This window comes from Gouania willdenowi, chromosome 20, assembly GCF_900634775.1.
Source record: "Gouania willdenowi chromosome 20, fGouWil2.1, whole genome shotgun sequence".
Classification (NCBI taxonomy): Eukaryota; Metazoa; Chordata; class Actinopteri; order Blenniiformes; family Gobiesocidae; genus Gouania; species Gouania willdenowi.
In genome coordinates, this window is record NC_041063.1 from 9,772,524 (window position 1) to 9,791,062 (window position 18,539).

Below are 18,539 nucleotides of genomic sequence, written 5' to 3' on the forward strand. Positions count from 1 at the left end.
ATAAATCCTAATAATGATAAAAAAAAAACTATAATTAAACAAAAATGTATGTAAAAAATAAAGTATAAAATAAGGTAGATTTAAGTTGTACTGACATGGATTTTATTATTCATGCCATATAAAGATGTATGAGAACAGTATTAATGTCACTCAATTCCCCCTTAGGGATCAATGGTTTACTGAATCTGATCAGGTTTATTGATTAAGTTTTGATCAACTTAATTTAAATTAACCTAATTTAAATAATCCTGATGACATCATTCTAGACCGTAATCATTAAAAAAAATAATAAATGGACGTAAGGATGCAGCAGTTATATTTCAGTATTAGAAGTTTTCAATAATCTACGATGTTTCAGACTCTACAATCCCTAGTATCGATGATCTCGTCCACAACAACAGAATAACTTTTACCACAGATCTTCTGTAGCTCTGATGAGATGTTTAAACGCTCTGAGCAGGTAAAACTGATTAAAGCTGCTGCTGTTTTCACCGAGCGCCGCTGTGCTTGATGAGTAGCGGACGGAGCTTCACAGACACAGTAAAGTTAAGCAGGCACTGGTCGGCTCTGTATTTAGGAGTCAGTGATGATTTGCGTAGTTTTTTGGCAGTTTAGACGGTGTTTCGGGTGGTGTTTGAAGTGGCCAGGATGACAGTGGGAAGGGTGGTGCATCAATAAGTGGTCCCCAGAAAAAAAGTTTCCTCTCGGTGACTGCGTTTCATCCCGATTCTGTCCATATGCTGCATAATGACATGGAAACAATACAGTATGAGACCACAGCATGAAATAAGGCTGGTTTGCTGCATGTGCTGTGAAAGCAGCAGCATGATGACATTGGCCTTGAGGAGCATGAAGGAGGAGCTGTTGAGAGCACTGCCAGGGTAACAGACACTCAGGGGAGAGTGCCTCTGCTTGGAAACTGCTTTGCTTTGCTTCCCTTTTCCTCACAGACAGGAAGAGCTACTGAACACTGCTTAGCCACAATGGCAAAACCTACAACTAAAAATCAGGGATTTAAAAAGTGTCGGAGTGCTACTTTCAGCATTGATGGCATCAGCTTCACTATTGGTAAGAGAAAATGTTCCATCACTCTCTTATGCCCCTGCTGGTTGAATAGTTCTCTAAATAATCTTGAGCATCTTAAAGCGGTTTTGGGGTGTATTCAAGTGTTTCCCAAATTACTTGAATACATAGGATGGAGGTCAGGTACCAGTGAACCCAATGCTATTGATCAATATCATGATTCTTTAATTCTGAAGGTCAACCTTTGATGAGCCTGTATAGGAACCTCAGTTAGAGCAGTGGCACCCAATGTAGCCTTCTACTGCTGCAGTGGCATCACATCAAGGTTGGATGTGATGTCAGAGATGCTCTTCTGTTGATTATACTGGTTCTATGAATTCCTCTTTTACTTATTTTATCTGAAACCAGCATAGTCATTCTCCTCTGACCTCTGAGAGTTCATTTTAAATCATTCTGTGTAAACCACACAGAGGGTTCATTTATCTTCCATACCCACTTTACCCAGTACAGGGTGATTTGGGACTACTGATGCCTGTACCACGAAGCTGGATTTTCTCATATTGATGTAACTTCAAAATCAAGCCAGGGTCTTACTGTAACTTTTTCTTGTAGTAAATCACCATGGTAGCTTTTACTGAATGGTTAACCTGCTCTGGAGCAGATTATGTTCTGGATAACAGATCAGCAAGTATAAAAGCACCACCTGCTAACCAATCAGTTACCTGTACATGTCGGTGCACAGATCTGACAGGTGACAAGACAGAAATCATTTTTACGGATAGATGCAATCCTTTCTATTTATCCAATGACATCCTATATGAAAGGTATAGATTTTCATCTGATGGAATGCACAACATTTTTCAACTAATGGAGTCATATGTTGCAAATGTAACACATTGCAAATGGGAACTCACCCTAATGCTGCAGACTGTGTGCATTGCATTGAGGTTTTTTTTGCCGCAAGTAGATTTATCAATCTAGCAAGAACTATAGAAAGCATTACGATTTCAACTTTTCTTGTAAATATGCTTATAGTGTCTTATAATCCAATGTGGGATGGGATGTAAAATGTTATAAGAAGTTTAGCAAAAATATGTTTTTGCATAAATTTTATGTTCTTGCACTGAAATGGTACACGTCTCAAGAGAATTTACAATAAACATTCTGAATGTGAACTTAATTTAAAAAAGCTTTCAGAGTACATTCTAGTGTTGTAGTAGTTGAGACCGGTCTTGGTCTCGAGACCGAATTTTAAAGGTCTTGGTCTCGTCTCAGACTCGGAAGCATTTTCACTCGGTCTTGTCTTGGATTCGGGATTTTCCCTCAAGACTGTTCAAGACCAGCATTAATTCCTGCTATTTTTAAACTTTTTTATGATGTGATGATGACAAGCAGAAGAATAAGATAAAACAATTATTTATTCATTCTTTAATCCACCCCATATAATGACCGCAACCTTCCTTAATGTGACTGAGTGACGTGTGTGACACACACACACACTCACACGCAGCAGAGAGAGACGGGAGCTAAACATGTTTACTAACTTGTTGGTTGTGAAACTTGGTTTCATGAATCACAAAGAATACATTTGTAAAAGCACAGCAAAGACTAGGGTTGGGCACTGAGTTCCGTACATGCGGTTCCAGAACCGTTACAAAGATGTTTGCATTTCAATTATTTTTTTCGATTCCTAAATGCCCGCACTAGTTTGTTTCCGTGGCTTGCATTGTTTGTTTACGCGGGGTTTGTATAAGTTGCATTCAGAACATGACTGCAGTGTGTGTGTGTGTGTGTGTGTGTGTGTGTGTGTGTGTGTGTGTGTGTGTGTGTGTGTGTATGTGTGTGTGTGTCTGGCTACGGTGTCAGTTTAGACCGCAGAGCGGAAGAGAGATAGAAACTGATCACCAGTTAAAATCCCAGTAAAACTCCAGAAAACAATCACCATGAATAAATATTATCTCCCTGGTAAAGATAGTAGCTCTAACAACTGGTAAAATGATAAACTGGTGATATTACAGCCTGTACATGCAGTACGGGGAAGCATTTACTCCGCCTCCGGGTCCTAGTGCCTGCCATCCAGTGAAGTCTGTTCCGTTTATCGAGGTCCGTGTGTGTTTACTAAGTCCGTGTGTGTCCGTGTGAAAGTTTACATGTTTATGCCTCTGTCCATCCACTCTTTTCATTATGTCCATGTCTTTTAAGGCTCTTATTAAATAGTGTCGGCTGTAGTTCGGGCCACCGCCATCTTGGATTATGTCGTCACCAGCGCGTCATCGCCGCAAGTCGCGCAAGCGCAGAATGACCCAAATAACTGTAAAGTGGTCTTATATTAGTGTAGTTTCTTTTTAAAGTGGTGTTTTTTGTGGCTTTAGAATTAAATTACATATTTGTATATAATGTGTTCCCTACAATATAAATAGCTTCACAATATAACTATTTTTTATAGTTTCTGTTTCCACTGTATTCAGAATAATAATGAACTTTCTCATTAAGAACTATTGATTGATTTGTCACATGACTGTTCCAGGGTTTGAGTTTGTTTTATTTAGTTTCACATCTACCTGTAGCTCTTTGTTTTTTAGACTGCTGCCAACTTGTTTGTAGTTTTATTTCAGCAAGGTTCACTTTTACAGTTACAGTTGGGGACCTTTGTAATTGAATATCCTAGTTACATTACAGCAACCAAATTAAACTATATCAACTAAGTGAATTAATAAAAATGGCCTGTGTAAAGGCTTTTTCAAACTAAAATATTATCTTGTGAAATCTGTGACCTGTTGACCTGCACAACTCAAAGAATCGGAATCGAGAATTGTTTAGAACAGGAATGAAAATTGAGAATCGGAATCAGAATCGTTAAAATCCGAACGATGTCCAACCCTAGCAAAGAGGAAACACTCTGCGGTGTGTAGTTGACCAGCCATGTTATTTCGTGGCAGAAACACTTTTAAACACTTGCTGTACATTCACCTAACATAAAAATCTTGTTTTCAAATATGTAGAATAATTGTGAATTTATCAGTAGTAGTAGTTTTAATATTTTAGTAAATTTTTTTGCAGGCACCTTTTTTGTCCGTCAAATGTATTTAAAAGAAACTAAAATTAAAGAGAGAATGTTATTTAACTGTCGAACCTTGTTATAAATTTATTTATTTATATATGTTTTTTAAATTAAAAAAAAAAAAAAAGTTTATGGTGTTTGTCTTGACTCGGTCTCAGCTCCCAAAAATCTTGGTCTTGTCTTGCTCTCGGTGCATTCTGGTCTTGGGCAAGTTTTCGTCTTGCATAGTGTGGTCTTGAACACAACACTAGTACATTCATAGGTACTTACAGTGTATGCATGTTACTGGTGATGCTGAGAACCAAACATTGTATTTTATTTGTAGTTTTCCCTGGCCACCTGCCCATACATTTAGTCAAAGTGGGCTTTTATGGGATAGTAGGTAATATAATATAGGCTATGTGAAATTCAACTAATGTCCACCTTATTATGTAGGCTTACTGAGCTGTAAACTGACTGCAGAATATCCCTTTAAAATCTTCTGTGTCGTATTAAAGTGAATCAGACTGATTAGAGTCCTGTCCATTTATGTTGTCCATTGAATAAAGAAAATGAAATATAACTTCACAAATGTATGCATTAACAGAGTCAACAATTTCCTGCTAGCTTTCCTCTCTGACTTTTGCTGTGGCAACAGTGTTAGTTTTGGTCTGGATTATGGATTTTAATTCTTCACAATTTTTTCAAGAATAATTGTCTGTTTCTCAATGATGACGTCGGCTGTTCTGTATGGTTTCTCCACGTTTGTGATTGGTCAGATGCTGCAAACATCACTGCTTTTATTTAAACGTGAACTGATCAAGTTTGGAAAACCCTGGTTTGAATTACTGAGTTGATCACCAGCTAGTACAGCTGATCTGGATTGCAAATGCTTGGCCAAAGTAAACCAGCCATCTGTGATACTTGAACACATTTGTCACAATATTTCAGTGAAGATGTAACAATGGTGCAAATGCAGCAACAATAAACCTTACTAAGGTTACACTGATTTATCTTTGTATGATCCTGGCAAATAAGTTTTAGACAGATGTAATTGGTGACAGATCAGGCCTGAGGACACCTCAAGTGGTAATAGTGGGCTACCTTGTGCCCTCGTGTTGGTGACCTTTGTTTAATGTTGCGTTCGATTGCACTCGGAATCCGGAAAGATCCGGGTCGTTAGTTCCGACCTCAGAGGTAAATGCGTTTTATTCAGTAAGATCGGAAAACATGGCTGGCCATGTGTTTTTATATTTTTCAAGGAGCAAAAATGCTTGTTGGGGACATACAGTATATTACTTCCTTGGTTAAGAGAGAGGGAGAGAAACATCCTACACTTTAAGTAAGACTTGAATGCACCAGCGGGGTGACTCCTGCATGCTTTATAAAACCATAGACTCAGAGTGCCTTGAACTATACGGGTATCATTACATATGCAGAGTGGTGTTCAAATGAACAAAGTGGGGATGGAAATACCACTACAGAGTTATTCTGCAATTTTAGTAACACACATGCCAAATTAAAATGCACATAAAAAGTAAAAGTTGAGGTGAAAGTGACTGTTTACATCTAACAGTGGGCGCCGCCATTTTTCTAAAACGTAATTCCGACAGACTCGGGGAGCTTGGATCCTGCCTGAGTTCCCAAGTCGGGGTTTCGATCTCAAGGGCCGTTTTATTGCACTTTACCGATTTGTTCTGTCAGATTTATCCGAGTTCCGAGTGCAATTGAATGCAGCATTAGACCAGGAGTAAGGTGTACTGGTGCACTAAGAAAAAAACCATTATGACATAATAGCTCTGAAATGAGACTTTAAAAAGGTTTTGGTGGTTTAACCAATTTGGTTGTTATCTTTTAAATATTAAAACATTAGAATTGTTGGTTTTGCAAACCTTTTAATCAAATTTACCTTAACTTTTAAGTTTCATTATTTACAAACAAGCCTGTGGGCTGGAGAAGGCCAAAGAGCCATCCCTGCAGGGTGGACACACTGAGCTGGCGGGGGTCTTCTCTAACATACCTCTCAGTCACTCCTGACTTCCTCATGCAGTGCTAAACCTGCTCTTTTGGCACCCTATAATGACACAGTACAGCTCCTCCCAAACTTCTCTTTACTTCATTCTCTGTATTGGTCTTTCTTTCACAAAGACAAATTGCTGCACACTGATCTGGAACTCTTCCCTGAACCGAGCCTCCACTACTCTTTTTCACAGCTTCATATTCTAACTCAGAGATGTCGACACTTTTTCGACTCTCGATTTACTTCTACCACCAATGGCTCTTTGCAATTTACTCGGAGGTGAGGGGATGACTTGTAAATAATTTAACTTAAATATTTACACGATTACTATTATTAATACATTGTTAATATAGTGAAAAAACTCAATAACTGAAACAGTGATACCTAAATACTGAGTAAGATTGAAAAGAAAGAGTTGATATCTAAATGCTCAGAGGAGTAACTTAATTTATGACTTTCAGCTGTGAGCCCTGAGGAGAGCCAAAGGGGGACTTCCATGAGGGAAACTCTTTGTTAATCAAGTCAACTTCTGAAGGAGGTCACAGAAAGGACAAAGATGAATGTACCTTTAAACATGACTGTCAACAAATACAATGGCCAACATTGATGTAATACAATATGTCTGGCAAACATCTGTAATTCTTTTGTAATGCATGGTCTGTATTGTAAGAATACCTGAACGACCATTGACAGACAAAATATCTGTCCCAAGAAAGTTGGAGGATATCTGATTACTGGTCAGTAAGATCCTTAAACATGTGTGAATGTATAATAAGTCTCTGATATGAGTACCTGTTGTCCAAGGAATTGTGTCCTCAAGACAAAGAGTCTCAGTCTCTTCTCTTGGCCAGAGGGCACTCATCTGATAATCTGTTGTTCATATGGACGACAAAGGTTTGTGTGCCTCAACCACAGACACAACAGAGATTAAACTGCCCGAACACAACGGGCTGGATGCCCACCACAGCAACCACATTAGCGGAGCAAGGAACCAGACAGGGTTGTACGCCTAAGTGTGCCTACCGATCCGTAATCACTGTGCCTGGCAGCGGGCACCAAGCTCTGGCCATATTTTGAAAAACTGAACTGGCTTCTCCACACATGGAGGATGTTTGATCTAATGTACCAACCCATGTTGGGTCCGCTCTGGGCTGGAGGACGTTTCTGTGTTTGAGGTGGCAAATAAACAGATAGCAGCACCTTACAGTGTTGTGAAAGGCTAAATTGTTACAAAGGGTTGCATTTACCATTTGAACTGTGCGATCGATGTATACTGGGCAACCCGGTTCTCACTGATTGATTCGATTTCTGTCTAGTTACTATAGCTTTGGACATCTTTTTCCACCCCTCAGGCATCATCTCACTTTCCAGGACTGAGTGAGATTGAAACAGTCTAGTCAGAAACCCTCCTGTCATTGTAACATTTACATGCTTCCACCCCCTTTCTACATCTTAATTCATGCTCTCCTCACGTGTTATTTTCTCACTCACTCCTTCTTCTTCAGTTTCTCAAAGTACTAAGTACATATTATCAATGTACTTTGTTCACAAGGCAAGTCTTTCCATCTGCCCCTTTTCATCCTAACACTATCAGTTTTCCAACAAATCTGCTAGACCACAACTCATTTCTAGGACCACTTTGAAATCGGTGCAGAGTACTATACTATTTCTATTTAATTGTTTAATTCAACCTGTATTTGATCAGGAAGGTCACATTGACATTTTTCAAGATAGTCCTAGGACAATGATGGTGGTATAAGTACTGAGGCCGTGCTGTTAAACCTTCCTGTAGTGCTCATTAAAACATGATTTTATTTTAAAGCAATAGCATGTACCTGCCATGGAAACCAGAAGAGATAGAAATTGAATATGACGTTGCCAATATGTGTTGTCAGTTGTCAGGGTGCTGAGCTCAGGGAGTCATTATCGCTGATGAAGGAGCGTCTGTCTTTGAGCTTAGCAGGGCAGCATTTCTATTCTTCCACATTTTTGCTGCTCCTGTTCAAACACACAAACATTGGTCCAGCTAGCAGAGGTGGATACCCAGCTAGACATGAGGCTAGTCCAGTAAAAGATTGAAGCCCATGGTTCAGTTCGACATTACCAGCCAAAAGATTATCAGCATAAGATTCTCGTTCACCTAGGGGTGGACAGGCATGGCCATTGTACAGTACTCTTGTTAATTTATCAAAGGCTGACTCTATCTAGCTGGATAAAGGGTTAAATTGTCCCTTTTTATTGGACATGTCAAACTCATAGGAAGGTAGTTATCCCAACAACAAAGAAATACGTTAATAGCACAATCCATATATAAGTTGTACAGTAAATTTACAATGTACTGTTTGAGATATGGAACATGACATAAGGTGTTAAAATTGGTGTAATGATAGGTGTTAGAATTACAAGAGATTGTACAAAAATGGGAAAGTTAAAGTTTCACTATAGTTTTAGAAAGGTTGATGAGAGGATTTTAATTAGTAGAGCCAACTTTCACAAGACGCTTGCTGTGCGTGTACTTTACCCTCTAGTCATCCGCTTCTTCCCAAAATATATTCTTTACGCACAGTTGTAAAGGGTAGCTTTGTCATCTCCTGTGCCGGGGCAAGTTCCTCGATCTAGGCATGTTCAGAGTCGCAAGGTTACTGTCTTTTCAAAGGAGTTCAGGCTAGACAGCAGTTTGATTGATAAATATCTGGTTATTGGGAAGAAGTCCCTTGATGCAGAACATTCAAACTGAAGAAAGACTGAACAGTGACTGACCAAAAGACTGAGGAAAACTGAAAGTAAGCTCTCAGAATTACAAAGAGCAGTAAGGTGCCCTTTTGGTTAACCCAAAGCCACTTATGGTATAAGCAGTGATTTAAAATAAATCAATTTTTCATGTTCTTCACTGACCTCCTCGCAGTCTCCCTCTGGTGGCCATTATGAGGAAGGACCCTCATACTCCAATTTCCTTGACAATTGTCTTTTGTATTTTTTTCCAATAATTACTGTTGTAAAATGTATTTTATTCTATTTACTGACTCATCTGGCTAGCTAAATGAAACAGTGGTTGTAACTGAACCAAATATGTGGTATTTTTGTATTTTTATGTTCAGTCCAGTTAACTGGAGATTGTTGACAAAGTGTTTCACAGAAACATGAATGACTTTAAATTTGTTTGACCTTTTTAGTCATGCCAACTTTTATTAGTTAAAGATGGGTTTCTGACAAAAAATATTACCCGTTTAATGAATTCAAACGGTCTTACAAATCATAACATGTTGATTTTGTGATATTTTCACAGTGGCCAATGATGTAAGAGGAAACACCCAACATCCACGGGTGCATTTGGCACGTGAGTAAATCCATTAAGGCAAGAAAGAGTACAGAACATGAAACAACCACAATTCAAATCTAGCAAGAACAGTCAAAGCATCAATTCATTAGGAATAGTGTTTGATTATTATAGTTACTATGAAGCTGTTTTGTCAGTTCTATTCGCAGTCACGTTTCAACACTGAAAAGGAAAGGACTGAAAACAACAACCCCAGGGAACCCAGTGTTGATGATAGTTGAGAAGACGGTGCTAAATCTCGACTACTGATGTGTGCTAATTAAAAAGGCACACATCAGTTTTGTTTTTTTTTTTGTTTTACCAGGGTTTTTGAAATGATGTGCTAAAAGTAGAATGGAAAAAATATATTAATAATAGCAAGTCATATGATATAAGAGCACTAAGTGGGTGAGTGAGTACTTATTGTTTAAGCAATAGATCCAGTCCTATTAATGGATGTTTCCATGCATTCCATTACAAACGTGTTAAAACACTTCATCTATATTGAGGTCAGAGTAACTAGACAATAATTGTTGTAACAGCAGATTATTGACAGCATTGATTTTTCTCATTTGGGTTTGTGAGTGTGGCAACAACAAAGAGACACTTCACTACATGAAGCTACCATGATAACTACTGTACCAACTGGGTCGCACACTTTGGACAGAAAAAAGTCCATGAGATAAAGGCAGCTTTGGATAAGGAGACGGGATGGGATGGAAAGAACTTGTGATACCACACTCATACCCTCGACAATACATCTTGTATTGTTTTAATACTGCAATATCTTGTGGTATGATACATCATTTTATTTTTAGTATGCAGCAGTCTTTATTCACGGTTGGCAAAAAACTACCAAAAACCAAAACTTTTATAGGCATTAATAGACATATACACATTTTCTGACTAACTTACTTTAGTTTTAGCTTTTATTACCCATCAAAAAGTACCTTTACTTTACCAAAGCACCTTTGGTCAATTTCCTTTTACTAGTACAGTGCCCGTTGAAAGTACAGTATGTATTCATATAGTGGGGCCTTAAGTAGAGTTAGCAATTATGGGTAAATGAGTATGTGTTTGAAGGTTGGATGTACAAAGAGGTGTACATACTCTGTACTCTGTAGTGTTATAAAAGGGTATATTTGCGGGTGCAAAGTAAAATAGCGTGTGCAATTTCCCTAGGTTAATTCTATGCGCATGATTAATTGATAAAGTGTGTACCAGTGTTCACTGGACTTAAGCAAATGGATAATCAGTGGCAGCTGGTGCATTTTTTTTCAGGGGGGGCTACAACTCCAAAATAGATATGCACCAAAAACAGGTTTTGTGTAGCTTTGAACAAATAAGTTAGAACAATCGCACCTACAGAACTGCTTTCAAACTAACCACATTTATTGTCATTGAACCCATAAACAAGTAAGAACAAATATAGTATATAGTAGTAGTTTATACCAGTGGTTCTCAAACTTTTTTGGCTCAAGTACCCCCTTTTCTCTCATTTCTGAATCCATGTACCCCCTTATGTCCAACTACCACATTTTGCTCAGAATACTATGAAAAAACAACTATAAATCATAATGATGGAATTAATGAGTGATAACACACATTTTAAAGAATCTCATTTTGTAAATCAGTGAAAAGAAACAGTATATACTGCCTTATGAATAGATTTATTTCTATAGTTTTTATCATTTATGGTCATCTCCCTCCTGATGTGGGACCAGGAGAATGATCCTTGTTTTTTCAGATAATGTTCTAATCAGTATCATCATTTTGTGGGTTTTCTGTGTCAATGTGTGTGTTTGTGGTTTCATTTTGTGTATTTTGTTTTTATGTGTGGTTGGTATTATTTAAATTATTCCATCTCAGTCTACTTCTTATGTCAATTTGAATGTTTTGTTGTCATTTTGTGTTGCTGGTAATAGTAAGTATTTTAATCTCTTAGTGTGTGTTTTTGGTGTCATTTTGCTGATTTTGCTGTTTGTTGTCTGTTCATTTTATTATTCAGTATATTTTTCTCTTATTTTGTGTTTTTATTAGTGTCGTTTTGTGAATTGCTGGTAAAGTTTAGTATTATCATCTTTTTGAACTAAAGAAATAAACGTTATAAAACCCCATATTTTTAGTGCTTTCATTTGTTAATTTTCAATTTTGGTATATACAATAGAGTGAGTGTGTGTCAGGTTTTTAAATTTAATTTGTTTTGTTTTTTAATTTTGTTTTTCAGATTTTACCTTTTTTTCCTCCAGTTTTAGTCAATAAGTAAATAAATAAAATGTGGGTGAAAAATGAAGTGGTGAATGAATATTCATAATTTAAGATGTATTTAAGATGTGAAAAAATATCATTTAGAACCTAGTTTACAAAATATGAACATATTCAAGATTTGAAATCATCAAATGTAGTTTATTCCTAGTTTGTTCGTGTTTCTTTGCCTTCTCTGAAAGTGCTTTAAAAAGGTCCGACCTGTCTTTATCCATGCTGAGTCAGCAGGTATGCAGGGAAAGCAGAATTATTTAATTTCTCTTTCTCCTTAACGTCCCACGGCTTCACCTGTCAAAGCCACTCTATGACGGACCACTGTGACGTCAGCCCCTCCCATGGCAGGAGGAGGGTGTTGTGTAAATTTTCTGGCTGCATTCAATTCTGCACAGCCGCAGAGAGTGTCTGGACGCAGGTAAACTACGCCCCAGATACACTCCATTGACTCGTTTTGAGGAGGCATTACTGTGAATGCACAACTTTGAACAAGAGTGGACGGTAAAGATTAGTGCGCCCCAAGGAGGAAATATGTCACCAATCATACACAGATGAACGAAACAACTTCACACGTCATCATTATTATCTATATAATATGTATTCTGATTATCTAAATACAGATATACATTTGTTTCATAGTATTTTTAATTCATTTACTTTTATTATTTTTTATGTCTCACTCAAACAAACGTGGTAAGTGGTGGGGCGGCGGCCTAGCGCCCTCTATTGAGCAGCCGCCACTGTGGATAATGTCATCCCCTGTCCTTAGACCAGAGGTCTTCAACAGGGGGTCCGCGGAGGTACTGCAGGGGGGTCGCGAAAGTTTTGGTTAATTAGACATTTAAAAAAAAAAAAAAAAAAAAATTGACATTTTTTTATATTCCCCCCCGCAATTTTTTCAATAAATTGAAATGTCTTTAAATACACATTAACATGAATCCAACACACTGTAGTGAACAGATAAAAGGAGGCAGAAGATGTCTTTCAGTCAGCAATGCACACGTTCAGCGACACACAGGAGCTCTTTCAAGCTGGGCACTGGTTCATTCACCTGTCCCATCATACATTAGTGACTAATGTATGCCATCCATAGCTGGTTTGAGGATTCACTGCCCATACTACATGTATGTTTAAAATTAAAACATGAATCTGTCAATTATGTTAATAGTTCAGTATTGTAAGCAAGATAACAGGTATGTTTATGCATGCCGGTGGCACTAACAAGCATCAATAATTTTCGTTTCCACATTTATGTTGAACAAAAATGTCCATTTGAACAGCTTTTATGCAAAATGTTGTTACATGCAATTTGACAGACATTGTTGATCTTGGCAGGTATCAGTTTATTATGTTATGTTATGTTTATGAATGGCAGGGGCATGGCCACCCTACTCACTGTCCCTTGCACATGTTTAAACTAAAAACAAGAATATGTGTGTTATTTGAATATCTTAGTATTGTATGCACAATAGTACATTTATACATGGCACTATAGGACCAGTTTAATATAAAACACAATTTTATACAATATATATAAGTAGGGGGTCCCCGCTCCATCTCGCCATCAGTTTGGGGGTCCTTGGCCTGGAAAACGTTGAAGACCCCTGCCTTAGACCCTTCTTTGGCAAGGAAAAACTCAAAAATAATAATGGCGTGTTCGCAGAGAAATGTGCATGTGTTGCTCTTTGCTTTAAGCACAGCCGCTGCCATTGCCCGCCAATAACTTCCGGGAACTATTTGAACTGTTATTCTATTTCGAACTTCCGTTGTTGCAACTCTCTCTCTAAACGGCTCTGTGTGCGTGCAGCTCAGACGTCCCTCCCCCCTCTCATGTCCCGTCCATAAATCAATGCAGTTATTGACGACAAAGTACCTAAAATCCCAATTATGTCACTCGGAATCAATGGATTCAAATTGCCCGACCATTGAAAGTGCAAAAACCTCTCTGTCTTTGTACAGACAGTCTGGGTTTGCTGATGCTCAGACATCTGCCAAGGAACTCTGAGGCTGAGGAGTACTAAAAAGCAGTTTTGTCTATGAGGCTGCAGAAGAGCCCATGAGAGAGGTGGCCTAACTTTGTTGAATCAAATTTTTAAGAATCTAGCTCTTAACTTGAAAATTATTTAGAAATTCCTGGAGACACAAAATGATCTAATCTGGAAGGACTATTTCGTGCTTGATTCAATGGGCCTGCACTGTAAGTTGTGCTGTGTCAGGTCCTAAACACGGAGCAGATTCAAAAAATGTAGATGGTTTCCACAGGGAGGTCCTGCAGGCATGGTACAGGGTCAGGCCATGTTTAAAAACCAGAGTAGCAGCAAGAGCGATTGTAGAGGAGCTACCCATCCTCCAGAATGTTGGGGTACGCCCCTCAGGAGCGGTTCATTCTTAGCGGCTGGCCTGTGCAGAATGGGAGACATCCTGGACCACAAGGGATCAGTGAGTGTGAGGGATGTTGAATCCAAATTGAATGCTGAACATTTTAATTGTGGAAAATCATGTGTGGAAGAAATGTGTTTAAAAATAGAGGCAAGAATACCAACCCAAGAAGAAGATGTGGAGAAGGTAGACTGATGCAGGATGAGACTTTGGACTTCCTCCTGTGCCTTGATTAAATGGAAAAAATATATCCAAGACATTCCAACCAATATCTGGTATAAGTTTTTGGTAAACACAATATGTATAAAGCCTACAGCTGAGAAACATTGGGGGCATTATTCCTTCAACACAGACCGGAAAGGATTTGGAACAATCTGTTCATTAAATATCAAACACACGACATGGTCAATATGGATTTTAAAATAAGGCACAGGAGGACCTTCACGGGCATCATCCTACATCAGATTAATAAGGCATTGAGTCTCTGGAGCATTCGGTGTGAACGCAGCATAACTCGCTGCAGCGCATACAAGCGTGTGTCCTGTAACCATCTCTGATTGGCCAGCAGCCCAGGAAGGCGGTTCTTGGCGATTCTGATTGGTGACGTTAAATATCACTCAAATGTTGAAGACGGAAGAAAAACCTCAGCGTCTGAGGTTACGTTATCGCAGTAGTGAAAACCTCAATATCGATGAGAGTAAGGGTAATCGTTCAGCCTTAGCCTGCGGCATCACTTTACGCCATTTACATGATTAAAACAAAGAAATCAAATCAAACTCAGAGAGAACTAAATGGAAAAATGATATATATACCTCTGGGTCTATGATGGAACTGACTACATAACATATACTGTGTAAATGTAATGGAACGTTTCATTCAAAACTCTGCAGGCTCAAAATCCCAGACTGCATTGTGCACCACGGAGACAGCAGGAGTTGGCATTACTGACCACAGAAGATTTCTGAATGACCCCCGCACTGCTGAGGAGATTCTGGCTGATAAGATGCCAAATCCAGATGCAGCTGAGGCTATGAAGAAAACTGCTCTCAGGTCAAATGTGCACGTCAAATCTTAATGGCAATTCTCTAAACTGTGATTTTACAGTTGAAGTAGTCAAAATAAATAAATAAATAAATAAAAACAACTATTGATGCAAAAGAGGATAATGAAAGATAAATCAAAGAAAATAATTCATGATATTTCTCAATTATCTGTAGTACTGCTGAGGACTCACCTCTAAGGTCGTGAAGTCTTTTCAGTGACAGCAATTGTCTTCTCATTACGACCAAAACAATTCATTAAATTTGGCTTTTGTAAAATGTATTTGTCATTGTGTTTATCAAAAATGATCAGAGGACATCACATTTTTCTGTCATCTGTGTAGCTCTTTAAAAAATTAACTTAAACCCTAGATTTTTGCTGATATGCCACAATAAATGCCTTGATTGTGGGCAGAACTCATGGAACAGTCAGGGTACACCCAGTTCATGCCATCAAATATGTTCTTTGCTAACTACTTACTTAATGCTCATTATACCTCACTATCTACAACTCTCTCAATCCAACCTAGCCACTGAGTCCACAGATGCTAGTTTTTATAGGATGGGGTGAGGCCAACATTGTGATACCACCATTCTCAGCCAATGGCAAAGATTGATTGTTAATAGCTGGGTTTCAACCCATAGAACACAGTCACTTTTACATTTGAACAACAAAATATTCCACATTTTAATGCTTTAACTAAAATGTTATGACAACCCTACTTCATACCCGAATACTTTATTTTCCAGGAGAAAAAAAGCACTTTTAGGGTTTAGTTACTCTTTAATGTCTGGTGAAAGTGTGGAATAAAAGGTGTTCATGATGAATACTTTACCTGAAAACATTTCTAAATATTTAAAAAAATATATGTTTGTATTAAAATCGGCTTCTGAGTTTTCTTACAAAATGAGGATATTTTTGTTGAGAGAAAGACATTCAGGCTTGAATAATAGTAATGTTATGTTCTGTGCTGCAGGTTGAGGTGTCTCATTAAACAGCTCGAAAGGGGAGAGGCCTCTGTAGTGGAATTAAAGAAGAACTTGGAATATGCCGCCTCAGTCTTTGAATCTCTACACATGGAAGAAATGAGGTGGGACACATTCCGCTAAGGTGGTCTGTATGTGATGATACTGTAAATTAACTCACTAAATAAAGTGATTTTATGGCAACATTGAAAATGCATTGTGAAAAAAAAAAGCCCTAGAAAGCCATGCTTCTCTGACAAACAGTACACAACAGCTTCAGCACCAAGGTAGCTTACTGGTGCGTAATCAGGCCATGAAATCCACTGCTTGCTACAGTAAGTGGTGATGTAAACTTACAATAATTAACCATACCATGTTTACTTACAGTCTTACACCAAGTAAGCACATTTTGGACTGCACAATGTATCTTCCCTAAACAGTTTATCAACTAAAGTAAAGTGACCATGGGCGACCATGGTGGTAGAGGGGTCATCTTCCAATCAAGAGCTTGGGAGTTTGATCCCAGGACTATACCGGCCTATGTGTCGAAGCGTCACTGGTCGTTTAGCACCTTGCATGGCAGCTCTGTCCCATTGGTGTATGAATGTGCGCGTGATTGGGTGAATTAACTGATATTGTGAAGCGCTTTGGGACTACTTCAGTTGTTAGAAAAGCACAGTATAAATCAAGTCCATTTACCATTTACCCAACAAAGTTAGCTTGATGCTGTGTTGGCTGGCACTGGCCGAAAGATGGAGTAAATTGTGCTTCGGACACCAGTTAACAGACATCTGATCTCCTAAAGTATCTGCCTTCTTGTTTTGGTGATTGTGTTTTTTGTCTAAGCTTAAGAAAATATCAATCAATCCCGAGAAATTCAATAGATTATTAGATCCACACAACAACTGCCCTCAAGTGTGACATCCTGAGAAAAATCCTTAGATGTAAATTCACTGAATTATTTGCAAAAACTTTTTCTGTTGCTGTACTGCAGTAATAATCAAGTACATTATTGGATTGTACTTATTATAAAGCAAAATTACAAACTTGGGCTAAGTATATTGTAAGAACACCTGCTTGCTATGTACAGTGAACCCAATGCAGACAGTGGATGATCAGATAGCAGATAACAAATGTCCGTATTGTGAGTCTTTTCACAGACAGCTGGTGAATCCAGAGGATGAACTGAGTGGGATCCGGTCTGACTCTGTGCCAATGGAGGTCCGTGATTGGCTGGCCTCCACTTTTACTCGTCAAGGAGGCTTCATGCTACGCCGCGGCGAAGACAAGCTGCGCTTTCGTAGCATTGTTCATGTGGTGCAGGCTGGCATCTTTGTGGAAAGGTCTAAAAAATGTACCAATACTGTGATGAATTTCTAATTGAGAAGTTAGTCCCTGAGAAAGAGAACGAGATACAAAACTCAGTAGCGTGTGATATTTGATCTTTTATTAACCATTTAAACTTGATGAGATGATTCTGTGACTTAAATTTAACATTCTCTGAACTGCTTTTAAAGCTCACGTCCATTGATTTGACTTGTTTTGGTGGTAACTCTCTCCCTGTGTGTGCTGTGCTTTGGTGTGTGTTACGTCACAGGATGTACAGACGAGCATCCAACATGACTGGTCTCATCTATCCTCCAAATGCAATCGCTGTTCTCAAGGTATTTTAGTCCAGTTTTTGTGAATGAAAGATCATAACTCGTTCTTAAAAACCTAGAGATGAGCTGGACATTTAGTGACATTGTTTCTATGTATATATGTATATGTTTTTAGTTTGATACCATTGAAAATCTATGCCTAAAACAAGCAAAGCCATTTGTCATATTTTTGGTAAAATAGCAGACAAATACTCATGGGAAAAAAGAAGGATTTATTTATTTAGACTTTATTATTGTTGGGTTTAAAAAAATATATCTTTAGTGTTTTAAAATCACATGTGGACCAGTGATTAAAGTATAACGTCTTGCAAGAGCTACTTGAAGGAATCAAACCAAGCATGACTCTGGGACATGCACAAGAATTCCATTTGTACCTGTTCTTTTTAATGTGTAAATCTGGCAATAAACTCTAACAGGCTGACGTGTGGGTTTTTATGTTGCAGCATGCAGACATGTGGTCTTTCGATGTATTTGCACTGAATGATGCCACTGGATCACACGCCCTGAAGTTCGTCCTCTACGAGCTTCTCACGAGATACAATGTGATCAATCATTTTAAGGTAACCTCTGACATGTGGAAGGGTGGACAACTTTAATAATCTAGAATGCAGACAAAACTACACAAAAAAAAACAAAAAACAAACGAAAATACACAAAATGAGTCCAGAATCACACTACAATGGCAACAAAAAAAAAAAAAAATTCTAGAAAAAATGCACAAGAAGACAACAGAAAGATAAAAAAAAAAAATACACATAATGATGACTTTAAAAAACATACATTACAGAAAAATACAACAAAAATATGAAAATGGCTCAAAATACGCAAAATTAAA

The 18,539-nt window shown here is 38.1% G+C and overlaps 1 protein-coding gene across 1 annotated transcript in view; it reads left to right on the forward strand.

Annotated features, from left to right (window-relative positions):
- The first annotated feature begins 943 nt into the window (after window positions 1-943).
- Window positions 944-18,539, forward strand: part of pde1ca (phosphodiesterase 1C, calmodulin-dependent a) — a 30,728-nt gene continuing 13,132 nt past the window's right edge. Inside the window, exons 1-7 of the mRNA XM_028434529.1 lie at window positions 944-1,068; window positions 9,370-9,420; window positions 14,928-15,087; window positions 16,055-16,168; window positions 17,204-17,386; window positions 17,641-17,707; window positions 18,148-18,264. Coding sequence (XP_028290330.1) covers window positions 984-1,068; window positions 9,370-9,420; window positions 14,928-15,087; window positions 16,055-16,168; window positions 17,204-17,386; window positions 17,641-17,707; window positions 18,148-18,264 — 777 coding nt within the window. The 5' untranslated portion in view covers window positions 944-983. The remainder of the gene's footprint in view (window positions 1,069-9,369; window positions 9,421-14,927; window positions 15,088-16,054; window positions 16,169-17,203; window positions 17,387-17,640; window positions 17,708-18,147; window positions 18,265-18,539) is intronic.